The following is a 16,834-nucleotide window of genomic DNA, read 5'->3' on the forward strand; positions in this document are numbered from 1 at the left end:
AGACTGAGGCCATAGCATCAGAGCCTGAGCAGTCACTATGGTCAGAGTTAACTATCCTCTCTGTCTTTTGCAGATCTCATGATATCTCTGTTTGGCCTATGATTCCTCTGACTCCCTGCTTCTGAAGCATGTACCACGTGTTTGCAAACCAAGGTTTTCTCGGGTGCTGCCACAGATTGCTTCCCAAGAAGTACCTGTGGAAATTATTAGGTAGTGATGTAAGGACTCAAATGCAGAAGGGAGGGAAGGAGGAAGATGACCAATCTCATCTCCTTCGTTGTGCTCCAGCTACACACATCTCAAACTGCAGAGGCATTCTGATATATGGCACCCACTATGAATTTAACACTAAGTCCTCCATGCAAGCTGTTGCCTCTTAATGTTCTTGTGGTGCAGAGGATTAAGCTGCTGCAGGAGAAAGTTATCTGTTCCTTAACAAAGGGTCTCAGGCCGCAGGTCAGAAGTTGGGCAGAGAACACATTACCTGGTCAAGTGAGAGCAGCCTCTACCATGCAGATGTTATTCCAAGCTGTTACACTTGCCTGCCCAGCTGTAAAACCACAGATCCACGTAACTGCTGGGCAGGCTACTTGGAATTTCTGCAAGGTTCACTTGACAGAAATCAGTGAGCACTACAGAGTGCAAAGAAGGAGAGATTCTCTTGGAGACGCAAAGACACGGCAAAGGAAAATAACAAAAACAATCAGAGCTTACTGTTGTGTTGACCTACTTGCTTCTCCATCAAGAAGCAGGAAAATCATTATCCTCAGGCCAGACGTTAGGCAGGTAGTAAATGTCTTGTGTTCAAGAAGAGCAGACTTTTCATACCTTCTTCCTGGCTGCTACAGCACATGCTTGAGTCAAAGCACAACCACTCCATTGCACCCATTATCAGTCCTGTGTGCAGGAAGACCCAGGGTGCCCTGTCAATAGGCAGCAAACAGCAGTCATGATGTTAAATCTAGAGCTTGCTACTGGTTTGTGTGCTAGACCTGACCCACAGGGAGGGGACACTGGGGACAGCCCATCTGAACACACTTGGCAGGCTGGGTGCATCCTGGAGATCCACTGCTTTCACTCCTTTGCTCACAAGAGTGTGAAAGAAGAGACATCTTAAAAATAGTTAATGTGCATTCAGGGATAGGTCTTCCCTATCTAGTGTGCAAAGCACCACCCAGGGTGGGTCTGCACAGATGGGTGCCAATGTCACTTCAGCCACTGGAGAGGCTTGGAGAGAGACAGGTGTTTGTCAGTCCCACACCTGTCTGAGCAGGACCCGATTTAAGGTGAGCAGTCTTTGAAGGCCTGCCTGTGCTGGATGGCAGCACTGAGGCGACCTTAATGCTGCAGTTTGTGTACTCTCCTTGGCACACCAGACTGGACCATCAGCATCCTCTGCTCTCACAAAACAGACAAACCCCCTCAAACACTAAAGATTTTGGTAGAGCCGTAGATGGGCAGGAAGGCAAAAATATCACGACAAGGTACCAGACAGGCTGCGTCCGCGGGCAGTGCGGCGGGAAGCTCGGTGCCTCTTGAGACTCTGTGATGTCCCTGGGGAGCGTCTGAAAGGAAAACTAAGTTTCGGATGGGCCACGGGAGGACGCTGTTGGCCACGCTCATGTTGCCGCTTGGCACCAAGCGATGGGCACCGGGAGGAATGCCAGTTCGCCCTACAGAACCAGGCACCAGCTTGCCTACGACCCTCGGCTCCGGCCATCCTGCAGCGCAACGAGGCCTGCGCCGGCACGGTGCCCGGACGGCTCCAGCGCGCCTGCGCTGTGCCCCGGCTGGAGGCCGCTCCACAGCTCCTCCGCCACGCCGGGCCGGGGCCGGCAGCGTCCGCCGCAGCGCCATGGCGGCGCACTACTGCGGGCTCTGCCGCCGCACCTCCTTCACCGGCCGCCGGCACCTTTACAGCGCGGGGCACCGGCGGCGGCTGCAGGAGGCCCTGGCCCGGCTGCAAGAGGAGGTGGCGGCGGCGCGGGCGGCGGCGGCCGCGGCTGAAGATGGCGACGGCGGTGCCGCTGTGCAGCGCTACGACCCGGCCGTGCACGACCGGCGCGTCTGGTGCCTGTGCTGCGATCGCGGCGTGCAGCGGGACGGGCGGCGGGACGGGCTGGCGCTGCTGCAGGCTGGGCTCCTCCAGCACCTCGCCGGGTAGGTCACCGTGACGGGACCGGCGGGACGCTGCTGCCGCAGGCAGGACTCCTTCCAGCGCCTCTCCGCGTGGGTGAGCGGGGAAGGGACCAGGGGGACGGGCCTGTCGCTGTCGGGTGTCCGCAGGTCCGAGCACCGCCGGGAGACGGTCCGGTTCTGGCGGGAGAACCGGGCGGAGGCGGCGCTGCGGGAGCGCTTCCTGGTGCCGGCCGAGGAGTACGAGCGCTTCGAGAGGGTGCTGGAACGGGTGGTGGCCGCGCACCAGCGGCGCGAAGAGGAGCACATCCAGCAGGTACTCCCGGACCTGCACCGGCCCGGCCCCGCAGCGCCAGCCCGGCCTTACCCGTTCCTCTCCCCGCAGATAGCGGCCGGCATCCGGGAAGCCGAGCGCCGGCAGCAGGAGACAGTGCGGGCCGCCCTCCAGGTCGGTGAGCCGTATCCTGCCCTCGCTGTGCCTCAACATGGACTGGGGAAGGGGCCACACGCCCCCACCGGCACCGGGTGCCCTCGGGAGGGGTTGGGGGAGGTTCTGCTCCATACCAGAAATCCTATCCCTTTTTCCTGAATCACGCTTAGCTTCAAACAGAGCCAGAGCTTGGCGCAGGACCTTCCATCTGCAGCCCCACAGCTGGACCCCAGAGGTGAGAAGCCTTTTCCTTCTGTTGCCACTCACCAGCTCAAAACACACAGCCGCAGCAGCTCTTATGTGCTGCTGCCAGAGCCAGTGCTGTCACCACCAGGATCTTGCACTTGTTCAAATCCTTCACTTATTTACATCTGTAGTGAGCACCACAGAAAGATTTCCCCCATCCACACATCTGTAGGCAAGCACCAGCAGCCATTAAGAGGGAGCACAGTAGTGACATACACGTGTAACATCATCATGCTCCAGGAACATTTCTCCTTTTCCTTCTTACTGCAAATCTCTCCAGACACAAACACAAACTCTGCTCTGCAGAGCTGCTGCCACACTGGCTTTGGCCATCACTCACATCTCAGACGGCCTCTGTGTTCCAGGAACTCCTCTCATGACACACAGCAGCCTGGCCTCAGTGGGATGCAGACAGGACCTGACCTAAACTGGATGGAACCAGGCCAAGCTTTGACCTTCATTGGCCACCAGGTAGAGTAGACAAATTTAACTGCAAGCTATGGGTAGCACATCATAAAGCAAAAAGGGCTGCAATTTCCATCACTATAATGGGCAACTCTGCAGGTTCAGGTGAGCAGCCAGCTGGGTGCTTCAGTCACCCAGGGTTACCTTGCATTCTGTTAAGCAAAGGTTCTTTAACATGCCCCCAAAGCAATGGCTCCTTAAAGAATGTAGAACAGTGCCTCCCTCTTTCTGCAACATAACTCAGTTCTGGAAGGGAATACACAATACTCTTCTGCTTAGAGATACTCCTGCAAGCATCCATTTCTCACTAGCATTTTGTTTCCATTACCAGGAGACAGAAGGGAAAGGAAACGTTCACACAGGTAATGATGCCAGCTTCCTGCCTCCTTTAGGTGCTACCCTACAGGAAACTCTTGGCTTGCAAATACAACAGGGAAAACTGAAAGCAGTTCTGAAGTGCAGCAACAATAACCAGGAGGTGCTCCCTCTTTGGCCAGTACCTGACATACTGGGGAAGAAAAGTGGTGGTGGTGATGCATGGAGTGCCTGGGTGGGGTGTGGTCTGCCAGGGCCCCAACCAAGGGAAGCAGCTGCTTTTTCTTACAAAGCCAAAAGAGGTTTTTTTCCTGCTGTGCTGACTTGGCAGGGTGAGCTGCAGGGACAGGGTGGGGAAGAGGAGAGGCTTTTCCCTGTCTCTAGCTCAGGGTAACTTCAGTGGCTAAATATATTTTCCCCATGACTTCTAGGAGCAAAACCTCCATGGCTAACTGAGGAAGAGGATGGCAGTCAACAACAGGTTGGACCTTCATATGAGGAGTTTCTCAAACAAAGTGAGCGGGTTGTACACCTTGCAGTCAACCTTCCCTTCACTTTGCCACACTAAAGAATCAAAAGGAAATTAACTGAAAACCTTTCACCTAGCCAATATTTTTTTTAGAGGAGAAGCAGAGGCTGAGAAAGCTCCCAGCAGAGCGTGTGGGTGCCAACTTTGACCATACCTCTCAGACAGGCGACAGCTGGCTCCCCTCTTTTGGGCGGGTTTGGAATCATGGCAGAAGATGGCAGTCCAGGTGAGCTTTGGGGCAAGCATGGACAAGTGCCATGGGGAGGGTATGTGGCCTCCTTCCATGTGAGCTCCTCGTGGGGCAGCCTGTGTGGTGGCAGCGAGCACAAAGTCCAATCAATAGGCTGAGGTCAATGGAGTAAGTGCCATGTGGGTCACAACCCTAAGCAACACTACAGGTTTGGGGCAGAGTGGCTGGAAAGCAGCCTGGTGGAAAAGGATCTGGGGGTGCTGGTGGACTGATCTTAGAAGTCTTTAGTGATTCTATGACACACGGAGGAGTTAGGCCAACTCCTCAACCCAGCAGACCACTGTTTCTGCCCTGAGGCAGGGCACATGTGGCTTGTGAGGTGGAGCATGGCGATGGCTGTAGAGGCCAAGCATGCCTTGTTGAGGCTGGCTTACCTTGCACACCTGTCTGCTGGCTCCTCTGAATGTGGTAGATGTCTGCCAGCTAGCTGGAGAGACTGCTGCAGCTCACCGAGGCACCAAGGACAGTGAGAGCTTCCATTCTGAGCCACAGTGCACAGCAATGTCATGCATGTTAAGTGAGGCGGTGCTTGTGACCTCTTCCTAAAGGCTGAGCTGTGCTGACTTTCACACTCCCTTACAGACATCAGTTTAGAACTGAATCAAGGGAAAAGAAGAGGAAAAGGTGAGCAGAAGTAGAGCACTGAAGAAAACAAGCTCTGACTTGTGTGGAACATGGACTGGAGGTAGCTGCAGGTGCTGTCAGGTTCAGCACTGTTTTTACATCAACCTGGAAGCGTTTGGTCCCCTAGGGAGCAGTGACCACAGGAGATACCGAATGGAGCACCGTTACTGAAAGCTGCTGGGCCAAGGAGTGTTGCAGATCCACTCCTGACAGATATGCAGGAGCTGGGTATTGAGTTCTGAGGTCTTTGGCTACCTAAAGGCAGACCCTGGCTGCAGAGCTTTCCTGTCCCTGCCCTCTCCCCAGAAAGCCTGGCTTACCCAGCACTGCTGCATGGCCTGCCACTCCAGTAAAGAAACATTTTTGAGTAATAAACTTTCTTTTTTGCAGAAGAATAGTAACTGAAATCGTCTGATGTGTCCATTCTGTTACTTTCACTTGTTCTGCCTTGCCTAAAGGACTAATTAGTCCTCATTGCCAAAAAAGGAACCTCAACTTTGCTGTACATAATTCTTCTAATTTAAACCTAGAGCCTTACTTAAAGTCCTTACCTGTGCATCCCCACTCCAGACAGATGCTCCTGCCTTGTGGAGATCTGTGGACAAGGCTTCTTCAGAGGGAGTTTCCCCTGCGTACAACGCAGGAAGTGGGCTGCAGTTTTCCTCCTGGAGCTGAGCATGGTTTCACGTTGCTGGCTGCTGCAGGGATGCCAAAGCTCCTTTCCCTTCTGCATGTGTGCCGTACGTTCCCAACACTACCAATAGGCACAAACTGGCTTGAGGGAGACAGCTGGGCCCCGTACCACAACCCCCCATCAACCACACCTCAGTAATGAAACAAACCCATTCTTGAAAAATTACTTCAATAGTTTTATTGTGTGCACCTACACAGGACACATTTTTGATGAGGTCGCTGGGGAACCTGCAAAGCAAAAAGTCCCAGATCAGGCAACCAGGCCAAAGCAAGGCAGCACAAAGCCAACACTCAAAAGGCTCTGCTCCAACTAGAACACCTTCTCAGGAAGGACGTGCCCATGCACCCAGCAGCCCAGAGACAGGAGAGCCCACAGGGCCACAAGGACAAGATAGAATTGCTCTTTAATTCTGGAAATCCAACGTCTCCAGCAGTGGCAGCCAGGAAGGCAGCCAAGGCACGAGCGGCGTCTCCCGCAGGGAGGCAGCAAGCCCATCCGAGCCTCACCTGCCTAGGCGTCCTCCCCGGCCGCGGGCGCGTCGCCACCTTTCGTGTTCCTGGTGTAGATCACTTGGGCTCGGTGCTTGGACACCAGCTTGATCAACCCTGGGGACAAAGGCAGTGTTTAGGTCACTGAGGTACTGCGGGACACCAAAGCCTGTTGGCCCTTCGTGAGCAGCAGCCCAGGCAGACAGGAAGACGCAGGGTACCCAGGACCACAGACGCTGGTACAAGGCTCTTGCTCAGGTATGGCAGCACTCACCTTTGCTGAGCAGCTCCTGGAGGGCTGCCCTAGCCAGGGAACCCCTAATCTTCAGTCTCTCTGAGACAACTGCAGGTGTGATGAGCTTATAGTTGGGCACTTCTTTGCACAGTTTGTCATAGGTGGCCTTGTCAAACAGGACAAGATTGTTCAACTTGTCTCTGACTTTGCCTTTGGACCACTTCTACTTGAAAAGAGGGAAGAAAATAGAAAATCCCATAGTAATCGTCTAAGCAATTACAAACCACCGAGCTTCAGAATGCCTTGAGAACTGCACCATCGAATGTATCACACCCTAGGCTTGGAGGCCTAAAGAGACGCACGCGGTGTGCTTGCAAGCCTAGTTTGCAGTACCAACCACAGCACCGAGGGAAAGGACCAAAGCTATTTGTTACTCAGATTTAAAACCATCGTAACAGATAAAGAAAGCGCTCCTCTAACACGATGGGCCCAATACCATTACAGTGCTGGGAGCACCCACACTCCCTCTCTTAAGCTCTGGCCAGGCTGCACACGTGGAAGGCCTGGGGAGCCCCAGCAGCCTCCTCCGAGCCATCAGGCCCCCGCACCTCTTCGCTATGCTCACAGTCTGAGCCCGACCACCCGCCGCCTCCCCGGCTTTTCACAGCTGGCTCCGAGAGGGCTGCGGCTCGGGGTCTGCCCCCAGTAAGGCCACTTCGGCAGGCGCGGCGCCGGCACCGCCAACTCTTACCTTCTTCTTGGCCTTTCCACCAGATTTGTTCACCGGATCCTTGTCCTTTTTGGCGGACTTGCCTGCATCCTTCTTCTTCTTGTCGTCTTTGGGCGGCTGCGAGGGGGAGAAGGACAGGGCGGTCAGCGGGATGGAGCGAGGGCAGCCCCTCAAGGACCCTCACCCTCAGGGAATCCCGGCCGCCCCACGGCAGGCCCCCCGGCCGCCCTCGGGCGGTTCCTGGGCCGTTCCCGGCTCACCATAGCGCGGCGGCAGCTGCTCTCGCAAGATGTCGGCCGAGAAAGGAAGCGCCTGGCGCGAGGCGTGGGGAGACCCCGTGTTCCGAACCGGCTTCCGGGGCAGGGCGTGACGTCACTTCCGGGGCTGGGCGGGCGGCGCCATGGCGATCTTCAGCGTCTACGTGGTGAACAAGGCGGGCGGCCTCATCTACCAGCTGGACCATTACGCGCCCCGTGCCGACACCGAGAAGACCTTCAGCTTCCCGCTCGACCTCGTCCTGCGCCCACACGATGAGCGTGTTGTCGTCGCTTTCGGACAACGCGATGGAATCCGCGGTGCGGCGACGGGAGGGGAGGGCCTGGCGGCACTGGGCGGGCTGGGTTGAGTGACTGATCCGCGCTTGTCCCTGTAGTGGGCCATGCCGTGCTGGCCATCAACGGCGCTGAGGTCAACGGGCGCTTTACGGCGGACGGGAAGGACGTGCTGGAGTTCCTGAGCAACCCCGCCAACTACCCGGTGTCCATCCGCTTCGGCCGCCACCGCCTCTCCTCCAACGAGAAGCTCATGCTGGCCTCCATGTTTCACTCGTGAGATGGGGCGGGACGCGACGGGACAGGGGTGGCGTGGGCAGGGGCAGCGGGAGTGCTCAGGGCCCTTTCCCCGCAGGCTGTTCGCTATCGGGTCACAGCTATCCCCCGAGGTTGGGAGCTCTGGGATCGAAATGCTGGAGACCGACACCTTCAAGCTGCACTGCTTCCAGACGCTGACAGGTACTGCCCAGTCCCAGGCAGCCGGCGCCGGTCTGCTTCACCAGGGCTGCCACGGAGCTCGGCCTTCCTCATGCCTGTGTCACTGTGGCTCCAGGGATCAAATTCGTGGTTCTTGCTGACCCGAGGCAGGCGGGGATTGACTCCCTTCTGCGCAAGATCTATGAGATTTACTCTGACTTTGCACTGAAGAATCCTTTCTACTCCCTGGAGATGCCCATCAGGTAAAGTCTACCTTTAATAACACAGCAACAGATCGGTGTCACTACCTGTGCAGTAACAAACACTGAAAGCCTTTGAGTGAAGCAACAAAGCAGCCAAAGACTGAGGGAAAGGGGAAGACACAGCACATTACTGCCAGGGTGACGCTGACCTGTTCTGCTGGGGATGTGCTCTTCCTTGGTACAATACCCCCCACTGTCCTTAAAGTAGAGCCCACACAAGAAACTTTAACCTTAATTAACTGCCAAGCCAAAGCTTGACAGCTTGTCTCCCTGTCTCACTACTTACTTACAGCATCTCCTTAAAGGCTTCAAATCCAAAGGGTGTGGAGGTCCCGTTATCCTTAATGTGTCCCATAAGTCATCATCACCTTCTGCTTTTCTGTTTCAGATGTGAGTTGTTTGATCAGAACTTGAAACTTGCACTGGAGGTGGCAGAGAAAGCTGGACCCTTCGGACCAGGATCGTAGGGAAAGCTTTGTCTGTTGCTCAGGCTCCTTTCTCCTACGAGCAGGGCCTCTTCCCTGTCTGGCCACTCCCAGAGAGCTCCTCACCACGGCAGAGACCACAGATCCCCACAATTTGCTTCCTTACCTCTCAAGATACCATTTTAATCCCCTTTGTTCTGAAGTTTACCTTAAACAGACTCATTACTACTGTTTACACTGGCTCACAGTGCTTTACTCTGCTGTTGTGGCTCCACTCCCTCAAGCCAGGAAAGCAAGGGATGGGGCTGTTGCCTGCCCACAGCCCACGGTTTGGTTTGTTTCTTAACTGTACATTTGTATTTTTCCTGTATAGCTCTAACTTAAGGTTTTGCAGAGGGTTTCTGTGTAAAGGTAGTAAAGCTGGTTAAAGAAGTGGATGGCTGCTTGTTTTCGGTTGGCAGGGTCTGTGCCAGCAGTGCCTCAGGAGGGTAAGTGGGTGTGATGAAAACAGCTGATTGCTGCTTATAATTGATCAGCATCTGGTCATTTGCAAAGTATCTGTGCTTCTTGCTGACATGTCTTAGTGAGGAATGTAGCTTAGACAAAATACAGCTTTCCTTAGAGGCAGACTGTCAAGGCCCTGAAGTCAGATGAAGCTGGGTCAGATGAAGCAGGTGATGAAGACCATGAAGTGGCTCTGGGTGCCTCTGCTTGCACCACTCTCTGTAAGACCACCAGTGCCTGTGTGATGCTGCCCTGCTTTTGTTGCACAGATCATAGACAATCGAGTACAAAATGTAATTCATTGTTTAATTAAGGCTAGCTACCTACTCTTGCAGCCAAGCTGTTCAGCCTGTGTGCAGTTCCTTTGTGAGTGAAACTTGCCTCTTCAAGGATCCTAAAGCAGTAAATCTTTCCAGGGAAAAAACAGGACTTTTCAGTGAAATTCCAGTTAAAAACCTGAGTCTGTTTTCTGTGACAAGCTCTGGGCCTGACTGTGCCAGGCTGTTGGTGGGAGTGCTGCTCAGCCCCAGGGTAGCCCATGCCTACAGCTGTGAGATGCAGCTCTTGACCCAAAACAACCTAGATGGTACTGAAAAAAATACAAGCCCGTGCTAGAAATAGGGGTTTCCAGAAAGCCCTCTGCAGCAGCTGGTGCCTGGCAGTAGCTACTGTTGCAATACCTGCTGGGGGTCAGTTTTCCTGGATGACTTGCAGCGTGCTTGCCAAGAGCTGCCTGGCAGCAGCTGCCTCCCTGGCAAATCATTAACAGTGCACAGAAACAGCAGTGGGCAGGATCCCTTCAGCAGGAGCTTCCCTGAACGCCAAGAATTCCTTGGAACCGTGCCTGTTCCTGAGTGCTGTGGGGAGCCCTGCCTGAGCACCCTGCTGGTGTGCTGCTCACGCAGGGCAAAACACTTCCCTTGCTCCCAGCAGCTAACCCCAGGTAATGCTCACATCATGCTGCTCTCAAATCAGCCATGAGGCCGAGCGGTCACCACCACTGCCACCACCATCGGCTCCACCATCGCTCACTGCTCTGTTGCTGCCACGGGACCCAGAGCACACAGGGGGTTCATGCCCAGCAGATGCAGGGTGAACAAATACGGCCAAGGCTCACTTCAGTGCCCTGGGCAACGAGGCTGAATTGACAGCTAAGGGCCAAGATGAACAGTGAGGACAAAACTAAATGTGGCAGCACCTGAAGCCAGACATTGCAGAGTACTTTAGTGGAGAAGCCTGGGCTGCAAAGCTTCTCCCACAGTGCTGTGAGGAGGAGGTACTGTAAAATCACCACAAATGTAAACTAGCAGAATTATCACATCTGGAGGGAAGTAATCAGTAGCAGGAACCTTGTGCCCTGAGGCACATGACAGTGGATGAGAAGTTGAGACATTTTTATCGAGGTTGCAGCAACAGGCAAACACTCCTAGGCCAGGTAAACAGAATCTAGTGTTATTCAGATCGGCATGGGAGTATCCATTTCCTCGAGCAGCTTGTCCTCAGTCAGCCTTCTTGGGAAGGGAGCCCATCCTGGTGCGGATGTTCCGCAGCAAGAAGAAAGCCACGGTGCTGCCCATACAGGTGACCTCGGCTACCCAGAAGGCTGTGGCCCAGCTGTAGTGCTTAGCGATTGTACTGAAGGGCAGTCCAGCCAGAAAACCCCCAACTGTAAGGAAAGACAAACAGACAAGGGGCAGTGCTTGAGCATTTCAATCGTATCTGTCTTGGGTTTGCAGGTATAACAATTCTTCAGGCTTGGCTTGAATTTGAGGCACAAGACAAAAACCCATCAGGAACAGCAGGGAGCCCCCCTCAGGCTTCCAGCTCTACTCTCTCTGCATCTTTGGTGGCTTCCCATGGTCAGCAACCTGGCACTCATGGCCTAAACCACCCTTCCTGCAGAGCACACCCAGGTTTTGTTTGTTCCCTGGAGCAATGACCATCACTCACCGTTGGCCATGAGGCCCACTATGGCATGGGACGTGCCGCACAGGTTGGCAGGGGCGCTCTCGTTGGCTATGACCCCGAACAGGGCAATTGGCCCATATGAGGAGAACCCAAACACAGCTCCCAGGGTCAGGATCCACAGCTGTCAAAACAAAATCAGCAACAGGCTCTGTGCATCTCACCACCGTCTGTCATCAGCTGCTGGCAAGTTTCAGATCCCATGCGCAGGACAAGGCTGTTCTGACATTTTTGGGCTGACACCAGCTCCCGGCCTGCAGGCAGAGGAGCTCACCCCTGCAGCAGACCTTACGTATGCACAGCCCAGCTCCATCAGCACCACACTGCCCTGCTGGCCAGCGTGAGCTATCCTCTCTCCACTGGTTCTGCTCCTGTGCTGTGCACACATGATGTGGGCTGCTTCACAAGACAGAACCAGGACATCAAAGGTAGTGAAATGAGAGGAGAAAGCTGTGCTTTGAGCTGCTTTTAGAACACATCCTCCAGACACTGACTCAAAGCTGTTCTCATTTTAGGTGTGACTGCTCAGAGCATCTTTACTTGTGAGAAGTCACTGTCTGACAACCTCTGTGTTACTAAGCAAACACAGAAATAGACCCAAACCCATGCAACAGTTTGAACTTCAGTGTTAGCTCATGGTCTAGGAAAGCCACCTGGCTCAGAATTTATCAGTCACTTGCAAAAGGGCAACACAGGTTAAGTAACTTGGCTGTCTGGAGATTACAGCACACTCAGAGATGCCATTTCAAGATGCCCAGGAGGAAGCTAGTGCCATCTGATTTTCCAGAGAGGAAACAGGAAAAAAGAGTCAGGGAAACACTTGCCAGAATTAATCAGGAAGGCACCTGCAGGAGCAGATTCATTCTTCTGACCTCACTCATAAGACCTCGTAACTGGCTACATTCTACCCGATGAACACATGTCCCCAGAACCTTCTATGTAAGAACTTAAATGGTTTACATTCAGACTTCTTTAAGTCAGTGTAATCAAATTATGATAAGAAAAGGTTTATTTTAACAGAACTTACAGTAATCTCTTCTCAAGCCCTGGTTCTAAGTTCTGTAGTGCTAACCAACCTCCCGGGATAGGAAAAAGGCAGATCAGGAAAGCAGAAACAGGCAGAGAGAGAAAAAATGCAAGGCAGAAACCTCATGTTCTTTTAGGCCTGTAAGATCAGCTAGAGGTTGCAAGGCTACAGTCCAGAAGTGATGTTCCTGAAGAAGAAAAACAAAAGGAAAAGGAGAAGAGAAGTTCCATTTACTCAGCACTCATGAGGGCAGAAGCAAACCATATCTGCCCCACAGCTGGTTAACTCAGGGTACCCAAACCAGCACAGGCAGCAGCAGCCCCAACCAGAGTAAGTCAGCCTGCTTCTCTGTAGTGCAAAGAAATCACCAAGGGAAGGGTGAAGAGAAGAGCCACAGTCCCTGCCGTCAGACTCCGCACTGGCAAAGGGCTACCCCCACGCCTCACAGCTGCTTGAGCAGGGCTTACCTTGGGAGACTCGCCCGTGACTGTCACCCGGAAGAGAAACATGGAGAGGCACATCCCAGCCATCATGGAGAGCAGCAGCGTGTGCCGGGGGTTCCCGTGGCTGGACAGACCCACCTGGAACGCAGGAGGCAGAGCACAAGGTCAGGAGCTGAAAGGACTCCTCCCACTCGATGCTGTCCAGCCAGCCCAGTCAGCACACTGCTGCATTTGAACACAGGGCTTTAATCAGCCAGAAGACAGCTGTCAGCCACCAGATCTCTTTCAACAGGAAGATCTGGAGAGCACAGCAGAGCCAACAAATTAAACAAACATCTCAACCCTGACAGGTGCAGTGCACGCTGACACTGCAGGAGGCATCTCCCAGCACCTTCCAGGGCATTTGGTGGCTGTTCACACATGCACAGCACAGCTGGGTTCAGTTGCTCCAGCACAACAAAACCCAGGGGAGCATTCTGCTCCACTGCTAATGCCAGTACTGGAGTGGTGGGGGATGGAATCCATCTTTGAGCCTTCACTGAGGAAGCAGCTCAGACTGACGCTGTGCCAACAGCCCAGCACCCCTGAGGGCCCAGAGTACTCACTCTCGCTACTGCTCTGTCGGAGAAGTATCCAGCAGCAATGCTCCCCACCAGACCCCCTATCTCCAAGGCACTCATGTAGGAACTACCTAGAACACAGGCAAAGCAAGGGGCAGGCCATCAGGTTTAGTCACGGCGGCAAAGCTACTGCATGCTTTAGACCAAGCTCAACTGCTGTGAGCCCACAGTAAGCTCAGAGCAGCTCTGGTGAAGAGCAGCTTGCTCTTGCACAGGAATGGCCATATGCCAGTCCCAGCAGGGCCCCTGTGCACTGAGACAATCAGTACACCCAGCGAATCCATCACTGAGTTATTTCAATAACTGTTAGGAGGTAGGAGGCAAGCAGACAAGTTCCTCAGATGGAGATGCCTGTATCCTTTTCCTGCACCCAGCTGACCTCGGGGTTGCAGCCACAAAGCTGAAAAATGCCACTTTGCATCTTACCCACAAGCACAGATTGTCCTCTCTCCTGGATCAGGAAGAGCTGTCCCCAGTCGGTACAGCACGTTTTCACTCCAAAAACGACCAGGTAGCCTGTTGAGAGCACCCAGAGGTATGGTGAGAGCAGCAGCTCTGTCAAAGTGCTATTGTCGCTGGAGGAACCTGTGAGGAAGATCAGGAGGATCCTTACTACCACGTGAAGACAGCTACTGAAGCACACAGACTCAGTGGCACTACAGACAGGATCCATGATCAGGGACATCTTTACACAAGGAGATATTCACAGCTGCTGCTGGTGAATGGCTTTCCCCCCCCCTCCTTCTGGGTTTGCTGTAATTTCTGAATCCTTTCTGGCAATTTCTGTGAGGTGCATCCAAGATTTCAAAAGAAAATCCAAACACTACTCCCAGTAATGTTCCACATTGTGGCTACCAACAAACCTCTCACAAAGCTTTGAGAGAATTGTCTGCTTCTCCAGTCTGTGCTACTGTTTTTTAGCTGTGCCTGAGAAAGACCCAAAGACACCAACTTTCAGGTGCTACCTTGACTTTTGCATCAGTCTTCCAGGAACACCCACAAGCTCAGCCTGCCCAGAAACCACTCTGCAGAAGCAGTGCTGGGGTTTGACACAAAGAGGCCAAGCCTGGCAGTGCAGGCATCGAGGGACAGCGATGCAAATCGGCCTTTAAAGTCCTACAGCAAACCTGTGTTGCAATTCCCCCGTACCTGTTCTGCTTTCAGAGAAGCACCAAACTTGAGGTCTACACAAACATTTATTAACCAGATGTCCTAGGTCAGGACAGAAAACAGTGAGCAGAGTCCACTGTCAACCAAGGGTCAAGAGAACCCAAGAGAACCCATGGTGGGGTGAGGGGAGAACTGCCTGTCCTCTGCCACCCTGGAGAAGGAGGTCAGTCCTGAGGAAGCATTCCCTGCTGTTATGCTTTTCCTCTCTCCAGTACTTCTGAGGAGACTTGCTCAAAATGAGCAAACAAAGCCCCAAGAAAACTTGGGCACTAGTAGTAGGAAGACACTACACTGATGAGGAGATGGAGCAGGCAGCCACGAGCATCTCAGCAACGTGCTGGTAGGAGCAGGGTTAATTGGTGGTCAGGCTCCTGCTCCTCTCTGCTGCACTTTGCTCTAAGAGCCTCGGGAGACTGTAGGCTGTTCCCATCCTGCAAAATGGCACTGGAACATGGTTTGTACCATTTACAACCTCAGCACAGCAGCTCCACAGTTACCAGAATAAAAGCTTTGGGCAGTGGGAAGGAAGGAGATCTCAGTATGCTGAGAGAGACACATCTGTGCCAGAACAACACCAGAAGGCCCCACACCTCCCATGGCCGCTCACTTACAGAGAAGCCTCATGCTCACCTTTCTTCCCTTTCTTGGCTGCTTGCTCAATGTTGGGTAGCCCAACATCTGATGGCTCATTTTTAATCAGGACAAGGCAGACAAAAGAGACAACCACGCAGATGAAGCCAGAGAAGGACAAAGTCATGCGCCAGTCGTAGTGCAGAGACACGAGAGCAGCAAGGATGGGGCCCAGGCCTCCAGCCAAGTTCATGCTTGTAGACAGGATTGCCCACCAAGTCCCAAACTGGGAAGGCTCAAACCACTGTGCAACAGTAAGAAAAATGGCATGAGAGAGGTGGTGCTGCACATGAAAATGCTGAATCCAAGGCCCACGCTACAGGCTTGGGGCTATTCAGATCCACACCTACAAAACCAGGTCAAGGGAGCGTCAACTCCTCGCTCCCTCAGTCACCCAGGGAACTCCAAGTGCTACTTAAATGCCAGCCACAGGGGCCTGACAGGTGCTCCCACCATGAGCCAGCTCTGAGTTATTTCCATTTACAGGCCATGAAACTGAGACGTGGGCTGGGAGAGGCAAATTTGAGCATGCAGTTCTGTGTAGTCCTTCGCTAGGAACAGGTCCTCCTGGACAGGTCTGCTGGCACAGGACTGCAAAGGGGCACACAGGCACAGGGTAACTTCAGGACTTGTGGTGTCATGCACGACTGGCTCTGCACGGCAAGAAGCACACTGAGCCAGAACACCTCAGGTGGTTGTTGGCAGGAAAACAACTGAGAGGCATTTTGCCTTACAGTGGAGCAGGTCTGCTACCAAGAGATGTCACTTAGCAAACTGAGCACATACACAGAAGTGCCAACAAACTTTCGGAATCTTTGCTAGAACAAGCAGAACCTTACGCATGGAAACTTGCTCTGCACGCTGAAGCACAGCTCATGGCTTTGACCTTCCTGGCTTGAAGGAGGCAGGAACTGGTGCAAATTCCTGCAGTGTGCTCTGCACAAACCTGCTGCCAGGACAAGCTCCGAGTGAGGAGCTCCTGCTGCCTTTCGCAGGGCAACCTTACCTTTCGTAGGATCTTCCCGCAGGGTGGCCAACCCAGCCCCTGGGCCAAGCCGTTGAGGAACCAGAGCCCCGCGAAGGCCGTGACGGTGGAGCTCCAGGAGAAGACCACGTTGACCAGGCCCACCATCAGCAGGCCAGAGGAGAAGAGCCAGCGGGCGCTCATCTGGTCGGAGAGGACGCCGCTGACGAACTTGCTAAGGGCGTACGCCGCGGACTGGCTGCTGGTGATGAGACCTGCGGCAGGGCAGAGCCCGTCCGTTAACGCCGGCTCCGAATGGGTAGGGCAGCGGCTGGGGGACGTGGGGACCGGCACTCACCCAGCTCGTCCTTCCCCAGCGGCACCTCGGCCATGACAGAAGGCATGACAAACGAGAAGGTTTTGCGGTTGAAGTAGTACAGCGTGTACCCGACGAACATGGCGGCGAAGATCACGGCCCGGTACCGGCCGTACCCGCCGGCCGCCATCCCGCCGTGCTCGTCCGGGGCTAGGCGAGAACGGGAACAGGACGGGCGACGCTGCCGGCGGCGGACGGCGACGACCCGAGGCACAGCGCGAGAGACCGGCGCGCGACAACGGCTCCTCCCACAACCCCGCCCCGCCCGGAAGTGCCGTCCCGGCCCCCCCTCCCATTGGACGCTGATCCCCCGCGCCCCCGCCCTCCCGCCCCCATT

At 54.2% G+C, this 16,834-nt stretch overlaps 4 protein-coding genes across 6 annotated transcripts; 2 read left to right on the forward strand and 2 right to left on the reverse strand.

Annotated features, from left to right (window-relative positions):
- The first annotated feature begins 1,619 nt into the window (after positions 1–1,619).
- On the forward strand, positions 1,620–5,379 carry CENATAC (centrosomal AT-AC splicing factor). Of its 2 annotated transcripts, XM_054176176.1 has the most exons (9): positions 1,778–2,160; positions 2,287–2,452; positions 2,522–2,584; positions 2,737–2,801; positions 3,178–3,283; positions 3,609–3,639; positions 4,024–4,107; positions 4,215–4,347; positions 4,954–5,379. In XM_054176176.1, the coding sequence occupies exons 1-9, from the start codon at positions 1,856–1,858 to the stop codon at positions 4,997–4,999; spliced, it is 999 nt and encodes a 332-aa protein (XP_054032151.1). In that variant the 5' UTR covers positions 1,778–1,855; the 3' UTR covers positions 5,000–5,379. The 2 variants fall into 2 exon arrangements, 1 of the variants encoding a protein (XP_054032151.1); XR_008463008.1 differs by lacking the exons at positions 4,215–4,347; positions 4,954–5,379 and having other exon boundaries at positions 1,620–2,160; positions 2,522–2,595; positions 4,024–4,094.
- Positions 5,380–6,173: 794 nt separating this feature from the next.
- Positions 6,174–7,481, reverse strand: RPS25 (ribosomal protein S25). The gene is made up of 4 exons (XM_054176026.1): positions 7,403–7,481; positions 7,164–7,259; positions 6,452–6,635; positions 6,174–6,294 (listed from the first exon to the last, which is right to left on the reverse strand). The coding sequence occupies exons 1-4, from the start codon at positions 7,403–7,405 to the stop codon at positions 6,200–6,202; spliced, it is 378 nt and encodes a 125-aa protein (XP_054032001.1). The 5' UTR covers positions 7,406–7,481; the 3' UTR covers positions 6,174–6,199.
- Positions 7,482–7,542: 61 nt separating this feature from the next.
- Positions 7,543–9,230, forward strand: TRAPPC4 (trafficking protein particle complex subunit 4). Its single transcript, XM_009908307.2, has 5 exons — positions 7,543–7,717; positions 7,795–7,969; positions 8,049–8,152; positions 8,247–8,373; positions 8,762–9,230. The coding sequence occupies exons 1-5, from the start codon at positions 7,543–7,545 to the stop codon at positions 8,838–8,840; spliced, it is 660 nt and encodes a 219-aa protein (XP_009906609.1). The 3' UTR covers positions 8,841–9,230.
- Positions 9,231–10,391: 1,161 nt separating this feature from the next.
- On the reverse strand, positions 10,392–16,653 carry SLC37A4 (solute carrier family 37 member 4). 2 transcript variants are annotated; one of them, XM_009908305.2, is made up of 9 exons: positions 16,480–16,653; positions 16,164–16,396; positions 15,158–15,401; positions 13,784–13,942; positions 13,343–13,428; positions 12,762–12,875; positions 12,416–12,481; positions 11,253–11,391; positions 10,392–10,968 (listed from the first exon to the last, which is right to left on the reverse strand). In XM_009908305.2, the coding sequence occupies exons 1-9, from the start codon at positions 16,625–16,627 to the stop codon at positions 10,802–10,804; spliced, it is 1,356 nt and encodes a 451-aa protein (XP_009906607.2). In that variant the 5' UTR covers positions 16,628–16,653; the 3' UTR covers positions 10,392–10,801. The 2 variants fall into 2 exon arrangements, with proteins under 2 accessions (XP_009906607.2, XP_009906608.2); XM_009908306.2 differs by lacking the exon at positions 12,416–12,481.
- Between the last annotated feature and the right edge of the window lie 181 nt (positions 16,654–16,834).

The sequence above is a fragment of the Dryobates pubescens genome, chromosome 34 (genome assembly GCF_014839835.1).
Source record: "Dryobates pubescens isolate bDryPub1 chromosome 34, bDryPub1.pri, whole genome shotgun sequence".
Lineage (NCBI taxonomy): Eukaryota > Metazoa > Chordata > Aves > Piciformes > Picidae > Dryobates > Dryobates pubescens.